An 18984-nucleotide genomic window follows, 5' to 3' on the forward strand; every position below is an offset into this window, starting at 1 on the left:
ATGAATACAGTCTCCCCCGCTCACAGCATCTAATTACAGATGCTGTCCGGGCGCGGGGGGACTCCGGTACATGGTACAATCAGTGGCGGATTATAATGTGGGCGGCCGCCCGAACCGCTCATATTATAATCTGCCACTGAATGCCGCCCCCATGATGACAGCTAGTGGCGCCGCCTGAGGCAGACGACTCAGGTCGCCTCATCATTGCGGCGCCACTGCTCTTACCTCCAAAACATCCCTTGGTCTCTACCCCAATGTAGTCTTTAATAAAAACAGCTGGTACATCCATTGGTGGTACAGGAGTAGGCAGAAGAAATAGTAGGAAAAGGGGAGTTCAATGGTTATGACTTAACAGGCAGAAGGTCAGGACTGGCAGAGTTTGGTCATAATGAATAATAAGCTGTAGGTCCAGGCAGGCTCCAATAAGGAGTATAACCCAGAAAACAAGGTCAGGACAGGCAGATTTTGGTCTTAATGAGTAATAAGCTGTAGGTCACGGCAGAAAGCCGAGTCACAGCCTTGGGTAATCTTCATGAACCCTTTTGCTCAGGGAATGAATGGGTCTGGAGTGTCCCTTTAAAAAAAACATGATGGCATGATATTGAAAGAGAAGGGCTATCCGTTGCATGCACTGGTGTGGGAATCTGGTGCAGAGCAGAACAAAGTGTGTGATAATTGTTTCATTCAAAATTCTGCCTGCAGCTACTGCCACTAGAGGGCACTCAGGAGCTTGCTTCTTACGTTTTATACATGTACCGTTTAACTCTACAGGGTTTTGGGGGCTTTGTATTGGATTTACACAGGGTTTACATCACAGATTGTATTCCCTGTTTTGCCTGTTTATATGCTAATGTAAAGACTGCCTTTAAGATGTAAAATGTCTTTTCCCCCCGGTGTTCTTTACGCAATGTAAAAACCATTTTACCATCTCTTCTGATTGCCTCTTACATTTCAGCCTCTGCAGACACATTTTATGGCAGTCAGTATGTTTTTTATGTTGAATTGAGTATCTGTCATTTGTAATCAGTCATGACCAAAAATGATCATAAAAAAAGTGCATGAATTGTCTTTGTTTAGGCTTTTGCAAAATTAAATCCACGTCTGTTTAGCACGCCTGCCACAATTTATTCCAGGAGCTTGGTTTTAATAAATCTGGGAAAATATTAAGCTTGGTGATGTGTATTAATGGCCCTTCCCATTTATCTTGCAGTGCACAGAACCACAGAAGCTATTTAATATCGCCAATGAGCTGCTCCACACCGAGGAAGCCTATGTGAAGAGACTACATCTGCTCGATCAGGTACGCGGAAATATTTAACTATTCCAACAATATGGGCTGTAATGTTTTCTCCTTCATAGCTGGGAGCGACTGTGTGGGATGGTTATCTCCGTCCATACAATATTGGGGAGTCGACACAGCGCACAAGATGGTTGATTGTGAAGCCTATAAAACATGCCAGTTCCCTTTCAATTTTATGGACTTTAATACATGAAAAATAAGATAATTGCTAATTGATTAAATTTTGAGTGTCTGTCTTCAGTCTTCCTGCCAGTGGTAAAAATGCTAAAAAATATCCTTTTTACCATGTCCCCTGTTTGCATGGAGAGGTGTTCACAATAAATGCTCAGTCTCTGTTCTGGTCAACACAGTATTTAGAATATGTACCCAATGGACTTACATATTATCACACTGTGTTGATCCAGAAGAAGACAAAAAAACTCGAGGCAGATGCCAATTGCCCCATCACAGGGAGAAAAATTCTATCCCGACTAAGAAATCAAGTAACCACAATGTGTAATTTATGTTTTTTAAGAAGGGCATCTAGGCTCGTCTTGAATCTTTTCAATGAATCAACCACTGTAACAACATGTGCCAGAGTTCCACAGTCTCACTTAAGGTCCCTATACACCTTAGACCCTCGTTGAGCTTTGCCGCTACTAGTGATTGGTTCAGCCATCAATCTAAGGTATATGCGGCTGTCCTGAACAACCACCAACCGATGATGTTGGTGTTTATAAGGGTCAGGCCCCTTTGTACAGGGAAAGATAAGCCGCAGTCAGAGTGCTCTGGTTGCAGCTTACCCCTCCTCATAGAGAATCCAGGACGCATGGCCATGCCGAACGTTCCTGTTTATGAGGAGGACAGATGGAAGACGGGAAAGATAATGGACAACGGAACAATCATTCATCCTTCAGTTGTTGAAGGTGTATTGACACTTTAAGGCTGGGTACACCCTAGCTTAATATAGATGCGCATTTGCCTCTGTATTACGGTTTTAAGTCCTGGCGCAATCATGGGTTTGCTTACCTGAATTGACAGCTAACAGTTCAAGTCATTAGACCTACTGTTGGGCTTGAGCTTGCAACTATGAAACGTATGCAAAAATCCATCAGTATTGGGCCAGTGTGAACCGAGTCTGACAGGAAGGAATTATGAGCCGCATATGGGGCCCCATAATGTGGTTAGTTGGCCGCCACTGATTTAACCCATTGGCATTTCTAATTGTCTTATCTCTCATTCCATTGGGTGTGATAATCTCCTATCATCTTTTGTTATGAGTAATGGATCCTCCATCCCCAGATGTGTGATGCATTATTATCTCCTTCCAGGTATTCTGCACAAAATTATCAGCAGCTGGAATTCCACCAGAAGTGACCACAGGAATATTTTCTAACATTTCTTCCATCTACTGCTTTCATTGCCAATTCCTTCTGCCAGAACTCAAGACGCGCATAACCCAGGAATGGTGAGTTGTCTTACACATCATCTACAGATGGCACTGATCTAAACTAGTAGGCCATAATTATAAAATAAAAAGGGCCAATGAATCTAATGAATCTCCATTACATTGATGCCTACCCTCTGTGCCAGTCACTACACTGGTTTCCCATCAAACTCAGAATACAGTACTAAATCCTCACTCTCCCCGACAGAGCTCACCGCAATGCTGCCTCTTCCCACATCTCCTCCCTCATCTCTGTCTGACATCCCACATGGTCTCTATATTCTTTTAACAATCTAAAACTAAAGATGCCCATCCATCTTCAATAACTGTTGGCCACCGGTACAGTATGGCATGCTATTTATCTCTGAGAACAAAGGGGTCGGGCAGTAATTTTCCATCACGCCCTACCTCTATTTCCACTGACACAATCTGTCGGTGGAGTCTCAGGAATACCCCGTAAATTTTAGAGTGACGGATGAACCTGCTGCAAGTTGCTGGTTCGGCCAACGAGGTTATAGATTGTATAGGAACCTTTAATATCTTCAATAATCCAAAATTCTCATTCCCATCTCCGTTGCTGCACCAGTTCTTTGGAATGTGATACCCCAAATACTTAGACTCGTTCCCAATACCCACAGCTTTAAGAGGGGCCTTAAGACTCATTTCTATAGGCAGGCTTATAATATTCCCTACTCCCTCTCACCTTTTTACTCATGAGCGCCCCCTATACTTGATGTACTTTGTATCTGCACACACATGCGCACTATTCTACTTATATACGAGGTTAAACCAATCACATTCTGATTGTTTATTGTAAACTGCAGAATGGCTGCAGAATTTGTAGGCCTCATATAAATAAATATTATTAGTATGATTCCTCTGCGGGTCTGTAATACGGTGCTGTAGGAGCTCTATTTGCCGTTCTCAGTTCACAGTTTAGTTATAAGTGTAAGGCCTTAATCTCCTACCTAAATCAAACATTTATGGAATATTTTCATGATTGGTTTTCTGGCAGACAGTAATGGCGGGAATAAATTATTAACGTTCCACAATTACACCATAAATACGATGATTGTGAATGGATTTGTGATCCCACAGGTACACTTAATTCATACATGGCTGTTTTACATTGAATTTCCAGGAATACACATCCACGGATTGGGGATATTCTTCAGAAGTTGGCTCCATTCCTCAAAATGTATGGGGAATATGTAAAGAACTTCGACAAAGCTATGGATATGGTGAATTCCTGGACTCAGAGGTCTCCTGTTTTTAAGGAGGTCATCCATACAATTCAGGTAAAGCTTGTAATTACTTTTGGACTACAGAATAACAGATATAAAAAAGATGACAATTAAAGGGCTGTGAAAAGACTGATCGCACATAGCTGGGATATGATATTGCTGTCTGATCTAATTTTTAGGGTTCTGACTGCTGGATGCCCTTTGGTTTGCTAGAATAGGATAGCTGGCAATGATAACTCATGGTGGCGCTATTAGGATTTTTCAAAAACTGTATCATTGTGACATTATTGTCAGTGGGTGACCATGTGACCATCAAAAAATCTGAACTAACTAAGGAGAGTGGCACAATACTTTCCTAGTATAGCTTCCACTTCATTCTAACAAACTGTGGAGGTCATAGTGAATGGCTTCCTTCTTTGGCCTATCATAGTGAAACAACTTTCATTTCAAGTGAGCTACTGGTCTATATAAGTGACTGTACACATGGAAAAGTTTTGTGCACAGACCCTATATGAGAACATTCACAGTCCTTACAAGTTTGTATTAAGGACCCAGTAGGTTCTCCACTTTATGAGTTGCAATTACATGCAATTATATTTTCTCCATTATTGTACCCTGAAAGCGCAACCATGGAATGTAGCATGACACAGTTTTTCCCTGCATGCCTCGATACATATTAGTCAAAAGTTGGCCAAACATGCCATTTTCTGTGGGGCCAATATGTATGAAGGCCTCCCAACTCTTCCCAAACTGAGCCAATTATCCATTTACATGGGGGGATAGGAGAGATAGCCGTCGGGTGAATGAACATTGGTCTAACAATTATTTAAGCTGCATGGGCACCTTAAAGGGGTTATCAGGGGTGCAGAAGACAGCTGAAGCCTCACTTCCGGCATTTCCATGCCTTGGTAGCTTTTCGAGATGTGGAGGAGATGGGCATATATCCTGATCATGTGTGGGCATGGTGTCCTATACCTACACAATGAAAAGGCCAGGTGAGCGCCAGGGAGCATAAGGCTTCAGACATCTTCTGCACCCTGGACAACCCTTATAGAACTGCAATAGTGTTTGTATGTCTATTGTACTTGTGTTAGTGCAATAAGTTTCTTTTAGTAAAGATGATGGTAGAACTGCAGTTAATATGGATCTCTTCACAGTTTGTGATGTTTAATACTTTTAAGCTCCATCACACCGTAACATATAAACCCAGTTTAGGGCAGTGTCACCCTAGGCGAACATTGTCTTGTTATGAATTGTAACAGTGAATGGTTAGTAATAGTCGAGATTTCTACTTAGCTTAAACATAATCGATGTTCCGTAGGATTTTATAGGCTTAAATAATGAAGTGTTGAGCTATTAGATGAGCTGATAAATGATAGAGCGCCGCACTGTCAGCTCGTGTTACTCCTGGTGCAGCACTTATTACAATGTCCTCCTTATCTGAGGAAATGCAATTGTGTTGAAAAGCAATCTGCCAACTAATTGTAAATGTGAACTAGTCCTCAACAATGGAGATGAATGTGTTGTCCTGTGGAGGTGGAGGAGACAGTTCTCCGTTGAACGCTCTATTGTTGTTACATAGAGTAAAATCGCTACGTGGTTTTGCATTAATGCGGCACTTAGAGGATTTTCCACGTTCTAATTCTAGGGTCCATCATCTTGTCAAGCGAGCTGCTGCTTTAAATGCTTTTAACAGCGTGAATTCAAGTGGAAAATATTCTAGTGTTTGATATATCCCAGACTTTGTGTCATGCTGTTTATCTTCTGTATGTGCTAATGTAAAAACTGATTTATAAAAAGCCGTCTAAAAATCCATCCAGAATATAAAATTATATTCCAATACATTATAAAAATTGTCAAAATAGCAACAAAAAGAATTCTCCAGACTGTTCAGCTGATTACGAGATAATGACCCCCCCCCCAACTCCTGTTATTAGTAAGGACTATTGAACCATTATCAACGAGATAATAGTCAAATCAATTATTAACCATTTTCATTGCTAGCTCTTAGGGAAATACCTTCTACAAGGGTATTCCCATCTTATGAGGTTATGCCTATAAGATAGAGGATAACAACATGACTGGTAACAGTCTGAGTGTTGGGACCCCCATGATCATGGGAACCCTAAAGGAACTGAATGTTGACTGTACACAAGTGCTGCTATCCTTTCATTTGGGGTTACATTTTCCCTGCGTTCTGATGAATAGGGGATAACTTCAGTGATCAATACATCAGAACTGACATTACATCCTCCACCCTGTGTTGACTTTGTCCCAGTCTATACGGCAAAGCTGATAAGTGAGATGCAGAAAACATGCAGCCTGTAGAGCCGCTCAAGTATCAGTGTAAAAACTAGGAAAAAATATGTTGATAATAAAAGCCTTATTTAAATAATATATTGATATTAGGATATTAAAGGAGAAGTCCAGGCACAGTTTGTTTTTTTTCAAAACTGCCAGGGACGGGGTGGGTGAACAATGCAACATGCACTTACCTCCCTGGCTTCAGCGCTGGAGTCTGCTGACCTCTGCTCCGGTCGCTTCTGGGTCTGAGTGGGACCTAGGACTTGACTTGACTGCGGCAGAGGTGGGACGACAGCCGCTGACTGGCTGAGTGGGCTTGGAACGTCACGTCCCAAGTCCCGTCTCTAGACCGGGAAGGGATCAGGGGCAAGAGTCAAGGACAGTGGACTCCAGTGTTGGAGTCAGGGAGGTAAGTGCATGTTTTTTTGTTCCCCCACCCCATTACGTGCAGTTTTGCAAGAAAAACCTGTACTCGGACTTCTCTTTTAAGGGATATAAGCAACAGGATCTATTGTTGTGAAACTTGGTTTTGACCTGGCATCAAGACATTAGTAGGTTGAAGACGTCACTCTATGTAGGAAACCTTGTAGTCATGAGTAAGTTATGCTGGACAGGATGACCATGCAATGATAAGTCTGGCTTGTGTTCTGCAATATCCTGATTTCCAAATGACATCTGTCTAATGTTTATCATTTACAGAAAGAGGACGTCTGTGGGAATCTGACATTACAGCATCACATGTTGGAGCCGGTCCAACGAATTCCTCGCTATGAACTTCTCCTGAAAGATTATTTAAAGAAACTGCCCGAGGACTCGGCGGATAGAAAGGATGCAGAGAGTATGATATTTAATAACTGTGTCTTGTTACATGCCATTCCCGACACAATGATTCTACTGTCCCTACATCCTCATGAGATCTCTTATGTCTGATAATAGTTGTTTGTGATTGTATCACTCGGTATACCTTGAGATCTATCTATCCTCTGACAATTGGTCACCTTAACATAACCTTGCAGTACACTATGATGAACTGCAGTCTGCATGCCGGCTGAATGTTTAATATGTGTAATTGGATCATCCTTATTACAGAGTCCCTGGAGCTTATTTCCACCGCAGCGAATCACTCAAATGCAGCCATTCGAAAAATGGTAAGTCAAGCCGTCTACAGATCTGTAATGTTCTTTTCCTAAAAAAAAATTAAAAATTATTTTCATGTTTATTGAGATAAATTAACTAAAAGACAGCAAAGCATTAACAAATGGTAACCCCCGACGTATCAATACACACGTCATATCTGATCGGAGAGGTGCCTGGCCTCTTGTAAGGGAACTGGACTGACGCTGTCATTAAACACTCAAATTAATGCAGACTACTGAAATACTATGGAATGGAAGCTTGCCAAGGAAAAGTAGAGGAAAGTGATGGAAATGGAGAAGTGTAGCCAGGTTTGGAGGCATTACATGCTTTATAGTAGTGGTAGTAGTATAGTTACTTATAGCTGCACTATTCGTTAGGTACGAGGTCCAAGATGCATGCGCAATTTAAGGCTATGTTCATTCTACATATATTTCCATAAAACTATGGCCGTTGTTGCCAATTGCCCTGATTATTACTTAACATTGTTGCCTATGGAATCCCAACCGGAGTGTATACACATAGTATACACTCCGGCCGGGAACCCAAGCGGCACCACGAGAAACTGACGTATCAGTTTTCTGCGGCCGCTACTCAATGAATAGCGGCTGCAGAAAACCCTGTCAGTGCACACAGTGGAGCGAGAGGCTCAGGCCGTACGCTCCATAGTGTGCAGTGGGGAGTTCTGATGCAGGCGTGCATGGACGCACCGACATCAGAACTCTGCGGCGCTAAAGATCATCCAGCCTGTACTGCAGTACCGGCCGGGATGATCTTTTTTTGAGACCGGCTCTGACAAGGTCTAAACATGGCCTAATACACATAGAAAACTATAAAAGGGTATGCTTGCTTGTCCGCGCGCCACCAGTTTCCTCCTATGGGTCTCCAGTGTCCCCTGCTGATCGCAGCTGCCTCCAGCCTGTTCAGCCAATCACTGACTGAGAGGGGACAGCACCACAGCCAGTGATTGGCTGAGCGTGCTGTCACTCATAAGACAAGAGTCACAGCCCACTCAGCCAATCATTGTCTGACTGAGATGGGAAAGCACCACAGCCAGTGATTACATAGTTACATAGTTACATAGTTACATAGTTACATAGTTAATACGGTTGAAAAAAGACACATGTCCATCAAGTTCAACCAAGGAGGGGATGGATACAGGGAAGGGGGAGGGGTGATAGGTTCTATACATATGCATTTATATTATTTTGCTCTAAGAACTTGTCTAGGCTGGTTTTGAAGCCCTCTACTGTTTTTGCTGTGACCAGATCCTGTGGTAGACTGTTCCACAGATTCACAGTTCTCATGGTAAAGAAGGCTTGTCGCCTCCGGAGATTGAACCTTTTTTTCTCCAGGCGGAGGCAGTGCCCTCTTGTCCTTTGAGGGGGTTTTACCTGGAACATCTTTTCCCCATATCTCTTGTAGGGGCCATTTATATATTTAAATAAGTTAATCATATCTCCCCTTAAACGTCTCTTCTCCAGACTAAACAAATGTAATTCTTTTAATCTCTCCTCATAACTAAGATGCTCCATTCCCCTTATTAGTTTAGTTGCCCGTCTTTGTACCCTCTCCAGCTCTAGAACATCCTTTTTATGAATCGGGTTCCAAAACTGGACGGCATACTCCAGATGAGGCCGCACCAAAGCTTTATAAAGCGGTAATAATATATCCCTGTCCCGAGAGTCCATGCCTGTTTTAATGCATGACAATATCCTGCTGGCCTTAGAAGCAGCTGACTGACATTGTGTGCTGTTCTGTAGTCTATTATCTACAAGTACACCCAGATCCTTCTCCATCAGTGACTCTCCCAGAGTAACTCCCCCCAGGACATATGATGCATGCGGGTTATTAGTACCCAGGTGCATAACTTTACATTTATCCACATTGAACCTCATTTGCCAAGTGGACGCCCAAACACTCAGTGTGTCTAAGTCATCCTGTAACATCTGCACATCCTCCATAGACTGTACTGTACTACAAAGCTTGGTGTCATCTGCAAAGATAGAAACATTGCTGTTAATTCCATTCTCAATATCATTAATAAACAAGTTAAACAGAAGAGGGCCCAGTACTGACCCTTGGGGTACACCACTTATTACCGGGGACCATTCGGAGTAGGAATCATTGACCACCACTCTCTGGGTACGATTATTAAGCCAGTTTTCAATCCAGTTACACATTAAATTTTCCAAACCAATAGACTTTAACTTACCCATCAGACGTCCATGAGGAACTGTGTCAAACGCTTTTGCAAAATCCAGGTACACTATATCCACAGCCGCGCCGCCATCCAGGCTTCTACTTACCTCTTCATAGAAACATATTAGGTTGGTTTGACAGCTTCTGTCCTTAGTAAAACCATGCTGGTTATCACTTATAATACTATTAGCCACTACATATTCCTGGATGTAGTCCCTTATAAGCCCCTCAAATAGTTTCCCCACAATGGACGTTAAGCTTACGGGTCTATAGTTACCTGGGGAAGTTCGAGAGCCCTTTTTGAAGATCGGCACTACATTTGCCTTACGCCAGTCCCTCGGCACAATACCAGTAAGCAAAGAATCACGGAATATTTCATACAAGGGTAGTGAAATTACAGAACTGAGTTCCCTAAGAACTCTGGGGTGCAATCCATCAGGCCCTGGAGCTTTGGTTACATTGAGTTTGTTTAATTTATCTTGGACCATATCTATAGTAAACCAGTTCAGTACATTACATGTGTTAGCAGCACTGGCCCCACCCACCTCAGTACTGGCCCCACCCACCACAGCTCCATCCTCTTTTGTATATACAGAACTGAAGAACCCATTAAGTAACTCAGCTTTCTCCTGATCCCCAGTTATTAATTCCCCGTCGCCATTATTTAGGGGTCCTACATGCTCTGACCTTGGTTTTTTTGCATTAATATATTTGAAGAATTTTTTGGGGTTTCTTTTGCTACCTGCTATGGCTACCTGCCTTTCATTGTGAATTTTTGCTGCTTTTATTACATTTTTACAGGTTTTGTTGACTTCTTTGTAATGTTTAAATGCTACAGCTGACCCCTCTGATTTATATTTTTTGAATGCCCCTTTTTTCTCATTTATAGCCCTTCTAACCTCGGTTGTAAGCCATGTGGGATTGGATTTTAACCGTTTATATTTGTTACCCATAGGAATATATTTGGCAGTACAGTTATTTAATGTGGATTTGAAGATTTCCCATTTATTAGCTGTATCCGTATGTGACAGCAGCCGCTCCCAGTCTATGCCCTGAAGTTCTGCCCTTAACCCAGGAAAATTGGCCCTTTTAAAATTAAGAGTTTTTGCCCTCCCAACATGCTTTTCTTTTCTACACTTTAAGCTAAAAGTCACTATATTGTGGTCACTATTACCCAGGTGTTCATGGACAGTGACATCCCCAACCAGCTCAGCGTTGTTAGAAATAACCAGATCCAACAAGGCATCACTTCTAGTTGGCTCCTCCACAAACTGGCCCAGAAAATTATCCTGCAGGAGGTTAAGAAATTCCCTCCCCTTTGTGGTTTTAGCTGAACCGTGACCCCAATCTATATCTGGGTAGTTGAGGTCCCCCATTATCACTACTGTTCCCTCCCGGGCAGCCCGCTCTATTTGTCTATTCAACTGGCCATCTACCTCCTCAGTAATGTTGGGGGGTCTATAGATTACACCAAGAATAATTTTTTCACTCTTTACCTCCTTCTGTAGTTCTACCCATAATGCTTCCACATCATCACAGTCATCTCCCACTATTGCATCTTTTACACTCACTTTAATATCATTTCTGACATACAGACATACTCCTCCTCCCCTTCTGCCCACCCGGTCCCTTCTGAACAACGTAAATCCCTGAATATTGACAGCCCAGTCATGTGAGGAGTCCAGCCATGTCTCAGTCACACCAACCACATCAATGGACTCCTCCAGAACCAAGGCCTCCAGCTCCCCCATCTTGCTGGCTAGACTTCTGGCATTAGTAACCATACACTTTATATTACCATCGAGTTTAACCGCTTCATTATAAGAAATGGGATTTATTACTGTGCTGTGGCTACAATCATCCTCACTGTTCATCCGCAACATATGGATCTCCCTATGCACTGCTCTTATCCTCCCCCCACAGGACCCTTCTCCTCCCTCCTCATTGTTCTGTCCCCTCTCTAACCTATCTGCCACTACATTACATACTTCATTGTCCTCCCTCCACATCCCTAGTTTAAAAACCCCTCCACCCCTTCTAGGATTCTCTCCCCCAGCACAGCGGACCCCCTTCCATTAAGGTGCAAATTATCTGCGGAAAACAGATTGTACCCCAATGAAAAGTCAGCCCAGTGCTCTAAAAACCCAAACCCTTCTCCTCTACACCATGACTTGAGCCATGCATTTAACTCCCTAAGCTCCCGCTGTCTTTCCTGCGATGCGCATGGCACAGGCAGTATTCCAGAGAATACCACCTTGGAGGTCCTTCCCTTCAACTTAGCACCTAGTTCTCTAAAATTATTTTTAATAGACCTCCACCTACCTTGTATCCTGTCATTGGTTCCCACATGGACCACGACAGCTGGGTCATCCCCAGCCCCCCCAAGTAATTTATCCACCCTTTCCACCACATGCCGAACCCTGGCACCAGGGAGACAGCAAACCATTCGGTTGAGGCGGTCTTGGCGACAAATTATTCTATCCGTCTTCCTGATTATAGAATCCCCTACAACCACTAGCTGTCTAGGCCTACCTACAATACCATCCCACCCACTACTAGTTGGACTGTTCCCCCGGCTGTTAGGGAGAACAGGTTCCACTAGAGCTGCCATTTCTGACACGGATGCCCTTGCATCATCACCTAACTTGGCAATTTTGCTTGGGCATATAGTAGGAGAAGTGGCCTTCCTTTTCTTGGATCCCTTACTGGTCCCTCTAACTACATTAACCCAGCTACTTACTTGGGCCTCCTGATCTATATCACCACCCTCCATCTCTAACCCACTAACTTCCTGCTCAGTGAGCCGAAGTTCCCTCTCGAGGTGGCCAAGTTCCCTCAGTGTTGCAATATGCTTCTCCAGATCTCTAACTCGAGCTTCTAGATGGGCAACATGCTCACATCTGTCACAGCGGTACTCACCCTGGAACACCTGCTCCAGTTGTGCGTACATGCGGCAGACTGCGCACTGAATGAATCCTTCCATCCTGCTAGCCATCATCCTCAGTGCAACAAAAACAGTGAAAAAGAGATTTAGCACTTACCAGAACTTGTAACTCCTTCTTTCAACTCCTTTTTTAAACTCCACTTATTTTCAACCACTTGTGAGCAAGCACAGTGAGCAAGCACACACAGTGAGTGCTGAGCCTTGATTTAAGCACCTGAGATCAATTAACCCCACCCCCAGGTGCAGAGCAGACCAGAGAAAAAAAAAACAGTTTGGACCTGTTTAACTAAGCAACTATGGCACTAGCTATCTATGCACTGCAGCAATGCACACCACACAATTGCACAAAAACAACAATATATCAGTCACTCCAAACCCACAGAATCACCAACAACTCCTTTTTTAAACTCCACTTATTTTCAACCACTTGTGAGCAAGCACACACAGTGAGTGCTGAGCCTTGATTTAAGCACCTGAGATCAATTAACCCCACCCCCAGGTGCAGAGCAGACCAGAGAAAAAAAAAACAGTTTGGACCTGTTTAACTAAGCAACTATGGCACTAGCTATCTATGCACTGCAGCAATGCACACCACACAATTGCACAAAAACAACAATATATCAGTCACTCCAAACCCACAGAATCACCAACAACTCCTTTTTTAAACTCCACTTATTTTCAACCACTTGTGAGCAAGCACAGTGAGCAAGCACACACAGTGAGTGCTGAGCCTTGATTTAAGCACCTGAGATCAATTAACCCCACCCCCAGGTGCAGAGCAGACCAGAGAAAAAAAAAACAGTTTGGACCTGTTTAACTAAGCAACTATGGCACTAGCTATCTATGCACTGCAGCAATGCACACCACACAATTGCACAAAAACAACAATATATCAGTCACTCCAAACCCACAGAATCACCAACAACTCCTTTTTTAAACTCCACTTATTTTCAACCACTTGTCAGCAAGCACAGTGAGCAAGCACACACAGTGAGTGCTGAGCCTTGATTTAAGCACCTGAGATCAATTAACCCCACCCCCAGGTGCAGAGCAGACCAGAGAAAAAAAAAACAGTTTGGACCTGTTTAACTAAGCAACTATGGCACTAGCTATCTATGCACTGCAGCAATGCACACCACACAATTGCACAAAAACAACAATATATCAGTCACTCCAAACCCACAGAATCACCAACAACTCCTTTTTTAAACTCCACTTATTTTCAACCACTTGTCAGCAAGCACAGTGAGCAAAGATTGGCTTAGCGGGCTGTCACTCTAGTCTCAGTCAGGAAGTGGAGGCAGATCCGATCAGTGGGGAACACTGGAGACCTGTAAGAGGACAATGGGGAAGCGCTGACAAGTAAGTATTGGTGGGCAAACTTGCTGAACTGCATTAAATCAGCTTAAAGCCTGTAATAGTTTACTTGTTTTAGTGCGGTTTGTTTAAGGTTCGGTAGAACCCAACCCAACTTTTCTTTAAAGTTTGGTGAACCCTGCCAAATTGAACTTTTAAAAGTTTGCTCATCTCTAGTACTAAGGTTGAAAAACTTTGAAAAGTCAAGTTTGACCTATAATATTTAGAGAAGATTTGCTATTCGCAATGGCTTAATCTGTGGTATTTGAAGCCTATTCTATCTAAAAATTATAGAGATGATTTAATAATAATTAAATACCGCCAACTTCTCACTAAAGTCTTCCCTTCTCTGTGTTCTCTTGAGTTCCTTCTTCCCGAGTGTTAAGGACTTCTTGTATTGGTGGTCACCAGGCGTTCTTACTTATATATGCAATAAGGAGTAGCAAGATGGTTCCTCATTTTGGGCTAAGTTAGGTACCAGAATATTTAGGTGAAAAAAGGAACATATTGATGAAGGGAATCAATGGAGTAATACTACGTTAACACGGAACAATTATTGTTCGAATTTTCGCAAAAACGATCACATTTGAGCGATAATCGTTCTGTGTAAACACAGCAAACGATCAAGCGATGAGCGAAAAATCGTTCATTTTGATCTTTCAACATGTACTCAAATCGTCGTTAATCGTTCGCTAAAAATTCGCAGATCGTTTCATGTAAACAGTCTTTCAAGGATTCACCCTATGTAAAAGATGGGCTTAAGCGATCTTAAAAACGATCGCATTAACGATTTTTCTTACGAATTTTCTTACGATTTTTCTAACGATTTATTCGGCTAAACGATGATCGTTATAAAAACCAAATCGTTGCTTCAAAGTCGTTAAACGATCGATTGGGCGAATTATCGCTCCGTGTAAAGTAGCATAAGGGTGGTATTACACGGGCCGAGCAGGGCCCGATAATACCTGTAAATGAGCAGCGATCTGCTAGATCGTCGCTCGTTTACTGGGCCTATTACACGGCCCGATAATCGTTTAACAAGAGCTGCAAGGACATCGTTACCGATGTCCTTGCAGCCCTTGCTAAACTGGCATACATTACCCATCCACATTCCAGGGCTGCTCCTGGCGTATGCTTCTCCCAGGGTCCCGCGCGCACTCTAGCTTCACAGCGGCCTGTCAGCTGCGGCCTGTGATTGGCTGAGCGGCTTATCAGCTGACAGGCCGCTGTGAAGCTAGAGCGCGCGTGGGACCCTGGGAGAAGCGGACAGCAGGAGCAGCCCTGAAACATGGATGGGTAATGTATATCGTTATTCGATGCCCGTGCACCGCTATTACACACGCAATGGTGCGCGGTCAGCGCCCGACAAATATAGGTTCTAGCCTATATCAACGATCAGCCGATGATCATTGTCATCGGCTGATCGTTGCATTTATTACAAGAAGCGATAATCTGCCGAATCGGGCCAATTTGTCAGATTATCTTTCCGTGTAATGGTGCATTTACACAGACAGATTTATCTGACAGATCTTTGAAGCCAAAACCAGGAACAGACTATAAACAGGAATCAGGTCATAAAGAAAAGACTGTGATCTATCCTCTTTTCAAATCCATTCCAGGCTTTGGCTTCCAAAATCTGTCAGATAAATCTTTCTGTGTAAACGCACCCTAATAGTACCCTAATGCTACGTTTACACGAAGCGATAATTCGGCCAATCGATCGTTTAACAATTTTATAGCATCGATCTGGTTTTCATAACGATCAGCGTTTAGACGAATAAATCGTTAGAAAATTCGTAAGAAAATTCGTAAGAAAAATCGTTATTGCGATCGTTTTTAAGATCGTTTTAGCCCATCTTTTATATAGGGTGATTCTTTGAAAGACTGTTTACACGAAGCGATCTGCAAATTTTTAGCGAACGACAAACAATGATTTAATAACATGTTAAAAGATCAAAATGAACGATTTTTCACTCATCGCTTGATTGTTTGCTGTGTTTACATGGAACGATTATCACTCAATGCGATCGTTTTTGCGTAAATTCAAACGATTATCGTTCCGTGTAAACGCAGCATTACTCTGGCCAGATGATTATAATTTGAAGCTGCTGACTTTGGCGGGACCAGTAAATTATTAAATGTGTATGGTGGTCTCCTAATGATAGTAGATAGGCGAGAAGGACTGAGTATACTGGATTGGAATACACCCAATCCTTTTGTTCTCATGGAAGATAAATTGCCATTAAAGGTGTCTGGTGGCAGTTCACTCCTCTCAGCCCTTTCAGAACACAATGTACACTCAGCAAAGTGTGCAAGTACTTTAAATGGGAGATAAAGAAAGCTAGCTGTTGAATGAACAAGCTTTATGTAAAATGTGTGTCCACAGAGGTGAGCAACACTACAGTAACCTGGGCCGAAACCAAACTAATAGATCGAAGGTTGTCTAGCTTAGTCTGGCCAAATATTTTCAAATCGCTCTGGTTGTGTGGAAAAGATGAACACAATCCTAGGAGACTTTAGACTATCATCCTGGACTTTTCCTGAGCAATTGCAGAACTTTGAAAGCGAAACAGCGAAACTACTTTGAACTGAATAAACTAATTGCTTGACGATCTATAAAATTTGGTTTCGGCCATGATGGCCAGCTTTCATCCGGTGGGCCCTCAGCTTTAGAACATCCACTACCACAGATTGACATGTCGATTCTCACTGGTTCTTTATTGATGGCCCCTAGGATTATTTCCGGGCCCCAGATAACCCAGTCGGACACTGTGTGACAAACAATATGTCCAGTAGTTTAGTTGAGAACAGAAACACAGCTCTCTCCTGTCCAGGACAACAGGTTTACATATAAAACCGTTGCTTCTGATCTGGACATACATATGTTATAGACTTATTTCTACATGATTTTACTAATTTCTTCCAAGAATCCAGATGTTTGACTGACAGCTATAATGATACTAAAGCCCCAGAACTATTTTACTTAATTATAACTCAAATGAAAGAGAAGGGAGGAGATTAGAAACTAATGAAACATTTGATCACATGGGTGTCCTGGTTTTCCATCTCAAGTTGATATGAGCCATGCGCTTTTCTCATTACCATTCCGAGCCTGCTCTTCTAGTGTCCCCGAGGCTGAAACGGCATGATCAGATCATCCACATCTCTAAACAGTGTGCTTAGCTGGATGCCTGACCTCGATACGTAGATTAGAGAAAACGCAGTTTAGGCACTTGTAGCTAACTACATCCTGTATGACTACATAGGGATTTACAGAAAGCTGCAGTCAGAAAATAAAATAGTCTGCTTTGTTCAGCTACAATAGTCAATGTTACCATTAGATCACAGACATAGCAATGATTTACAATTCCAAGTCTAATTTGGCAAAACGCATGGTGGTATGTGGTTTTACGTAGGACTGCAGATATAACATGGGTTTCCGTTTTGCAGTTGTCTGTTAGTATGACTTCAAAGCTTTCTTTTAATATAATAATAATAATACCATGTTTCTTCTTTTTTCTGGTTTTGTGGAGTAGGCTTGAAATATAAGCCCTATTCCAAAATTAAGCCCTAGTTACAGTCAGCTGACCAGATCCCTGACACTGGGTGCTGAGCATCAGCCAATCAGTGCCAGACTTGTTATGCTTCGCCCCCACCTGCTCAACACAAGCTGCAGGGGAGACAGGAGGGGTATGAAGATGCACAGTAGGGGACATCAATTATGGGGGATGGAGGGTACATGGGCCAACTATAGAGGGGGAAAGAGGTTTATAGTATGGGGGGTCGTACTGCAGAGCGAGGATGTATACAGTATGGATGCCTAACTACAGGGGTATAGGAGCCTACCAACAGTGGGATATACAGTATGGCAGATAACTACCATATAGAGTGGGGCTACAATGTAGGGGCATACCATGTTTCTCCAAAAATAAACCCTAGTCCTTTTCTTAGATTAACAATCATATAAGACCCTGTACTATTTTCAAAGAAACAACAATAATTTTAATTTTTATACAACTGAAGAAAAATTTCGAATCCCCCCCCCAATCCCCAGTGTCATAGAAACATAGAAGATTGTCGGCAGAAAAGGACCACTGGGTCCATCTAGTCTGCCCTTTTAGTATTTCCCTTCTTATCTTAGGATAGATATATGTTTATCCCAGGCAGGTTTACATTCAGTTATTGTAGATTTACCAACCACCTCTGTCCACACAGAGACCATATCAATTAGGTCACCCAGGATATTCCTGAAATAACTCTAAAATTGGATAGACCCTAGCCCCTATGAAACTCAGATGGGATTGATTATTATTGAGTCCTGATTTTTCCTTCGTTGTATTAGGGCCACTGCATGACCTTTCAGTTTACCGGAGGGCCATCCCAATCCTTGTGTACAGTCCTTTTACTTGATGTGAATGCGTATAACATGTAGTTGTAATAAATTTTCCTCCTTTGCACTGATGATTCAGACAGGACAACATTGTTACGTAATGCTAAATTTAACAAGATGTTCTACTGGCATTTGCCGTCTGTCAGTAAAGAGACACATCACTGATCCATTGATATTTTGCAAAGTGTTTCAGACTATAAGAACACGTCTACTGTGTTTAACTACCTCCGTAGACAGAAGAGGTCAGACACGCCGCTGAAGCACAGCAGCCCTTCCAGTAATTGGGTTGGAACAAATTAAAATCATGATGTGTGTTGTAGGGTTTGAGCTTTAGTTTCAGAAGAACATGAATATTTTTATGTGTGAATAATCATGTTGCAGCTTTTAACTAACACCCTCACAGTTGATGAGAAGAATAGAATAGCAAGAGTACAGGATACATAATATCTGGCGATAACTAATGTTTGCATCTTACTGTTATCTCAATGGTGTCACTTTGTGGTTTACAATATAGCACTGGGCTCGCTCTATAGAGTCCTTGACATTTGCAGGCAAATCCGAGGCAATGGCTCTAGTGGCACAAAGTATACAACCCAATGCAACAGCAAACAACAGACGGCACTGCTCCACTCCTAGGTACAATACAGACGCTGCCGGTTTGACCCTGCGTCAGGTAGCCTCCGT

The 18984-nt window shown here is 42.6% G+C and overlaps 1 protein-coding gene across 1 annotated transcript in view; it reads left to right on the top strand.

Annotated features, from left to right (window-relative positions):
- FGD3 (FYVE, RhoGEF and PH domain containing 3) overlaps positions 1-18984 on the top strand; it is a 196696-nt gene that overhangs the window by 131904 nt on the left and 45808 nt on the right. The window contains exons 5-9 of the mRNA XM_069967044.1: positions 1211-1300; positions 2611-2747; positions 3868-4024; positions 6974-7112; positions 7364-7422. Coding sequence (XP_069823145.1) covers positions 1211-1300; positions 2611-2747; positions 3868-4024; positions 6974-7112; positions 7364-7422 — 582 coding nt within the window. The remainder of the gene's footprint in view (positions 1-1210; positions 1301-2610; positions 2748-3867; positions 4025-6973; positions 7113-7363; positions 7423-18984) is intronic.

Source organism: Dendropsophus ebraccatus, chromosome 4 (assembly GCF_027789765.1).
Source record: "Dendropsophus ebraccatus isolate aDenEbr1 chromosome 4, aDenEbr1.pat, whole genome shotgun sequence".
NCBI classification, from domain to species: Eukaryota; Metazoa; Chordata; class Amphibia; order Anura; family Hylidae; genus Dendropsophus; species Dendropsophus ebraccatus.